The sequence below is a fragment of the Vitis riparia genome, chromosome 15, assembly GCF_004353265.1.
Source record: "Vitis riparia cultivar Riparia Gloire de Montpellier isolate 1030 chromosome 15, EGFV_Vit.rip_1.0, whole genome shotgun sequence".
Taxonomy (NCBI): domain Eukaryota; kingdom Viridiplantae; phylum Streptophyta; class Magnoliopsida; order Vitales; family Vitaceae; genus Vitis; species Vitis riparia.
The window spans coordinates 20,462,119-20,468,686 of record NC_048445.1 but is presented as its reverse complement, the minus strand read 5'-3'; the positions used below and the strand labels follow the sequence as shown (position 1 = coordinate 20,468,686).

Sequence of the window (6,568 nt, the reverse complement as noted above, 5' to 3'; positions counted from 1 at the left end):
GACCCTCAATTTTGTCCATTTAGCACATGTTTTAAAGTCCATTACCAATACTTAACAGTAATCTCTTGGTAGCCCATAGCTACTCACGCTACTTACCTTTCTTGAGCCACCTTGGAGACTTTAGTTGAGGGGTTTACCCGGCTCCACATTATGACCTTGGCCGCCCTTCAAGTTTAGATTAGGCTTCACTTAAGTCCACTTCAGGTTAGACTTAGTTAGGCCCACCTAGTCTCACCCTAGGCCCACTTAGGTACACCTAGCCCACTTAGGTCCACCTTGACCCACTTAGGTCCACCTTGACCCATTTAGGTCCACCTTGACCCACTTAGATTCACCTAAGCTCACTTAGGTCCACTTTAACCCACTTAGACTCACTTAAGCTCATTTAAGCACATCTAGGCCCACTTTGGTTTGCTAGGTCCACTTAGGCATCCTGGCCCACCTATGTTACCTTTTAGATAACTCCTGTATGACTTGCATAGTTCGCATGATTTGTATTTCTTAACACTTGCATGAGCTTGATTTCTTATTCATTTATCTATTTATTTATTTAGTTATTTATTTATTATATTTGTTTAGCTATTTGTTTATTGTTATCTATTTATTTGTTTTTACAAGATTGCATGTGATCAATTATCTTATCTCTTTTTATGATTACTATTATTATTACTATTAAATGTTTTTACTAATATGTACTTTAATAAATTTTTTTAGTAAGTTATTTTGTATTTTATTTTATTTTATTTGGTTATTTTCTTAAAGTGCTTTTAATATATTTTTTTGGTAAGTTAAGTTTTTTAATATATATATATATATTTGTTTATACCAATTTGATAAGTTATTATTATTATTATTACCTTTAAAAAGGTTTGTTAATATTTTATTTTTTATTTTTTATTTTTGAATTATGATGTATATAAAATAGAAAAACACTTTCCATAAAAGTTAAAATACCACTTTGCAATTAAAACATCACTTTCCATATATCCACGTACATATCCCAAAAGGAAATAAAATATTCCATAAAAAGGATAGGTTGCCATATAAATGGGACAAAAAGGAATAGAAGAAGGACGGTGAGACTTTTTCTTTGGCAAGGAAACTTTTTCTTTGAGGGGAGATCAACACACGCAAGAGTTTTTTTTTTTTAAGGAGTGGTAGAGGACTTGAAAGACTAATTGGGCTGCCATTTCGACACATCAAGAGAGTATTTTTTCGATACAATACAAGTTAGTTTTCAATTTTTGATACAATATTTCTTTTTTTAGTTTGGGTTTTAGTTGATTGGTTTAATTAATTATTTGTGATAAATTCTTTTAAATCTTGATTTCGAACAATTTTTTATTTTTCTTAGATTAAATGTCTCTCTTTTATGATTGCAATTCATTAGTTCTATGCTAGTTTATTTTAATCTACATGAAAGTTTAAATAAAGTTTATATTTTTAGTTTATTTTTAATTTGAATGAGTTATTGATCTTAAATCTATTAGTTTAATTGGACTTGTAAGGTAAAGTTTATATTTTCCCCTTACCAAGCGAATACATGTGAATATGGGTCACGACCCTCCTTCCTTCATCTCAGCCCGGCTCCCCTTCGGCATCTGTTGTGTTTCGCATTCAGCAGTTGCAGGAATGGACTATGTCGGAGACTACAGAAGTGGTAATCCCTTTTATCTTGCCCTCTTTTCAAATAATGCATACTCCATGATGTGACGTACTAATTTGGCTTTTATTATCTCTTCTAATTGGTAGTCGACATCCACAACATGATGTGACGGCGCACACAACTTTTCAAGTGGTTGGAGGCGGTAGAGGCTATGCAGGCCTTTATCTCCCACTACCCGGGCGGCATCGAAGAGATGCACGCGAAGCTGGAGTGAGTGGAGGCTAACTTGGCTACCGCCCTGAAAGCTGTTGCGGACGGAACTGAGACACTAAAGCTAGTTGAGAAGGAGAAATGAGCGATTTAGGCTGAGGCGGACCGGCTAAAGGAGAAAGGAAATACTATAGAGGCCAAGTACAAGGGGGCGGAGCAGGAGAACTCCTAATTAAGGAGAGAGGTGGAAGAACTCCGGGCTAGTTTCGCGGCCCAGAAGAAAGAGGTGAAGGAGTTACAAGCGGGCTTGCTCGCCCAGAAAAAAGAGTTGGACGCCAGATTTGCCGCTCAAAAGAAGAAGTTGGAAACAGAGTACCAGAGGCAAGTGGACGAAATGTACTTTTTTAGCTACCACTGCTGTATGAAGAAATATGTCATCATGCACGACATTCCTTCCCTTCCTTCTGATGACGAGGATGAAATACCCGGAGGTCCTCCGCGATGAGACGACTCAACTTTTGTGTAGTTCCTCCACATAACTTTTTCTTTTGTCGTGAATGGTCCGGCTGATTTGTAAAGACAATTCTTACACTTATTTATGAATGCCACATTGCTTTACTCTCTTCTCGCCCATTATTTCTTTTGATTGATAATACTGCTTAAGGTTAGATACATTCCATGGACGGAGTAAAGGGGTTCTGTCTAACTTCTGTAAATGATAAGCTCTGCTTTCACCTATTTTTGAGACAATGTAGGGGCCTTCCCAATTTGCTTGGAACTTCCCGGCCTCCCTTTCGGTTGTGTTTTCGAAGACTCTTCTGAGGACAAGTGTTCCAATCTTGAAGACACGAGGCCGTGTCTTACGGTTGTAATGAGCAGCCGCCCTTTGCTGGTAGGCGGCCATCTGGATGGATGCACTTTCCCTCACTTCATCTGCCCAGTCTAGGTTCTTTCCGAGTTCTTGGTCTTCATCCCTATGACCCTATATGGCTGTCCGAGTCGTGGGCAAACCTATTTTCGTGGGGATGATTGCGTCCATTCCGTATGCGAGAGCGAAAGAAGTGTTTCCTGTTGGTCGTCCAGGCGTTGTCCGGTAGGCCCACAAGACGTCGGGCAGCTTCTCCACCCATTTTCCTTTGGCTCGCTCCAGTTTTTTCTTTAATGCTGACAGTAAGGTCTTGTTCGTTGCCTCTGCATGCCCATTGCTTTGGGGGTACCGTGGTGTGGAGTATAAATTTTGGATTTTGAGTTCTGAACAAAAAATTTAGAAGACAATGCTGTCAAACTACGGGCCGTTATCAGCTATGATTGCTTAAGGGATTCCAAACCGGCAAATGATGTTCTTTCAAATGAATTTCGTGACGCCTTTGTCTTTGATGCTAGCATACACCTCCGCCTCTACCCATTTACTAAAATAATCCATGGCTAAAATAATCCATGGCAAAAAGTAAAAATGTCTTATGGGCAACCGCAATGAGCAGAGATCCCACTATGTCCATCCCCCATTGCGCGAATGGCCAAAGGCTTGTTATTGGGTTCAACGTCTCGGATGTCACATGTGGGATGGGCGCGTGTCTTTGGCATTTTTCATATTTCTTGACATAGGCTTTTGCGTCTTGCTTCATAGTGGGCCAGTAATACCCCTACGAGTAGGCACGATGCGCTAAAGACCATCCTCCTGAGTGGTTGCCACATACGCCTTCATGTAATTCTGCTAGCACGTACTGGCCTTCCAAGTGGTCTAAGCATCTGAGGTAGGGGCCTACAAAGATCGCTTTTAAAGACACTCCCCAATTAGGGTGAAGCGGGCAATCTATAAATAAATCTTATGCGCACGCTTAGATTCTTCGGGCAAAGCGCCTGTTCGAAGGTACTTCTTTATGACACTCGTCCACTCCTGGCTCTCTTCAATAGCAATTCTGCGATGGAGGGCTTAGTCTACACATATATGGGCAATAATATGGCTTTTTTTATGGGAAGCGAGGCAACTATTCCTGCCAGTGCATCGGCCCGTACGTTGTCTGCCTAGGGGACTTTTTCGATAATCCACTCGTCCAACTGCTGCAAGGTACCTTGCACTTTTGTCAGGTATTGGGACATGCGTTCGTCTTTGGCTCTATATTCTTTCTACACATGTCCCACAACGAGCTGAGAATCATTATAGATTCTGAGCTTAGAGACGGTTAGTGCGAGTGCGAGGTCCAATCCGGACAGAATGGCTTCGTACTCGGCTTCGTTGTTTGATGCGGGGAATCCGAGTCAGATGGCCTGCTCCAATTGTTCGCTAGTTGGAGATTGTAGCAGTAGTCCTACTCCAGATCTTGACGACCGAGAGGCTCCGTCGACTCGTAAGGTCCACTACTCCGTCTTGTCGGATTCTCCGCCTCGAGCGGGCTACTGGAGAGACTCAACCACAAAGTCAATCATGACTTGCCCTTTCATGGACAACCTAGGTTGTTATTCAATCCCATACTTGCTCAACTCTATGGCCCATTGCAGCATCCTTCTAGACATATCCGGCTTGTGCAGGATGCTTAGAAGGGGCTGGTCGGTAAGCACGACTACTGAGTGAGCTTGGAAATATGGGCGGAGCTTTTGGGCGGCACTTCACAAGGCTAAAATAGTTTGTTCTATCTTTGAATATCTTGTTTCTGCATCGGCCATTGCTCTGCTGATATAATAAACAGGCTTCTGTTCTTTGAGTGATGGATAGCGAAAAAAGACAACGCTAACCGCCCAATTAGATATCGTTAAATACATGTATAGCCGCTCGCCAAGCTGAGAACTGCTCAAGATGGGTGGTTGTGTAAAGTATTGTTTGATTTTCTCGAACGCGCTCTGGCAATTATCCGTCCATCCAGTCGTGTCAGCCTTCCTTAGCACTAGAAAGAAAGGACGCAGTTTGTCTGTGAATCGAGCTATGAAACATCCTAATGTGACGAGCTTTTCGGTGAGGCGTTGCAACTCTTTTTTTGTTACTGGGGGTGGGTGCCTCCATGACCATCTTAATTTGATCCGGGCTGACTTCTATTCCTCTTTGGGTGACCATGAATCCAAGGAATTTTCCCACACTTATGCCGAAGGCGCATTTGGACGGGTTAAGCTTCATGTCGTATTTCCTCATCAAGTGGAAGACTTCTTACAGGTGGTGGATATGCTCTTCTCTAGTTTTGCTTTTGATCACTATGTCATAAATGTACACTTCCACCGTGTGACCGATCAAGGGCTTGAAGATCTTTGTCATCAGTCTTTGGTAGGTGGCGCCAGCGTTTTTGAGTCCGAATGGCATGACCTTGTAATAATAAAGTCCACGTGGTGTTATAAAGGCAGTTTTTTCTTCGTCCGCGGGGGCCATGGGGATCTGATGGTATCCGAAGAAGGCATCTAGAAAGGAGAGTATCCCCTGCCCAATAGTGGAGGCCACTATTTGGTCTGTACGCGGCAGCGAGAAGCTATCTTTTGGGCATGCATTGTTGAGGTTAGTGTAATCAATGCACACTCACCACTTCTCTTCCTTTTTGGGGACTACTACCACATTTGCCAACCATTTCGGGTACTCAACTTCCCTGATGAACTCGGCGTCCAATAACTTATCCACCTCACCCTGAATGATCTTCTGTCTATCTGGATGAAATCGTCTAGCCTTTTACCAGACAGGTCTTGATGAGGGCAAGATGTTAAGTCGATGGAAGGCAACCGATGGTTGGATCCTAGGCATATCGGAGTAGGTCCACACGAAAACATCTTGGTTTTGTCGGAGCACCTCCTCGATGTTCTAAGTCTCACCGGGTTCCAAGATGGAACTAATATAGGTGAGACAATCATTCTTCTCCGAGATTTGGATGGTTTGCAAGGGATCTGCCACCGAGGAATCTTTATCCGTCAAATACTGTATTTGCTATTAGTTGGGTGCATTCGCTTGCTCAGGGAGTGGCTCGCGATCATTGCTAGACCTGGCATCTCGTGATATTTGATAGCACTGGCGGGCTGCTAACTGACTGCCATATAAATCAATATGTCCGTCTTCGATGAGAAAACTCACCATCTGATGGTACGTGGAAGGGATGGCTTTCATATAATGCAACCAGATGCGCCCCAAAATGGCGTTGAAGGGGGATAAATCTTCCACTATTGAGAATTGTACGTTGAGGATGACTGGGTCTGCTTGGACCGGTAGTGCAACGTCTCCAAGGGAGGTTGTTGCGGCTCCATTAAATCCTAACAAAATCCACCCCAGGTTCTCCAAGCTGGAGGGCACGAGTCCCATTTGTTTGATTACTGATACCTGCAAGAGGTCGGCTGAGCTGCCCGGGTCGACCAAAATCCGCCTTACGTCGAAGTCTCCAATCCCAAGAGACAGGATAAGGGTGTCTCGGTGTGGTTGCAATATTCGTATGGGGTCTACTAGAGAAAAAAATGATTGTCCCATTTATTGGGTGGGCGCTCCCGCTGGTTAATCTGGGCCGAATGGAGTTAATACATTTGCGTACCGAAGCAGCCCGTAGGAGCCTTTGCCTCTTTTGCTTGGAGTCGTACTCTTCATCCAAGGGTCCACCATGAATGTAGTTAATTACGGCCCTAGGGGCGATCGGAGCTGAGGGGGCTTCGGAGGCTTGACTCGGGGAAGTTTCTCTTCCCCTGGCTCCTGAGATGATGTACCGTTTTAGGTGTCTTGCTCTTATGAGCTTTTCCACTAAGTAATGGAGACTCCTACACTGCTCCGTAGTATGTCCATGCTTTTTATGATAAGCA

The 6,568-nt window shown here is 43.3% G+C and overlaps 1 protein-coding gene across 1 annotated transcript; it reads right to left on the bottom strand.

Annotated features, from left to right (window-relative positions):
• Window positions 1-5,717: 5,717 nt before the first annotated feature.
• LOC117932064 lies at window positions 5,718-6,245 on the bottom strand. The gene has a single exon (XM_034853105.1). It carries the CDS (start codon window positions 6,243-6,245, stop codon window positions 5,718-5,720), a length of 528 nt encoding a protein of 175 aa, XP_034708996.1.
• Between the last annotated feature and the right edge of the window lie 323 nt (window positions 6,246-6,568).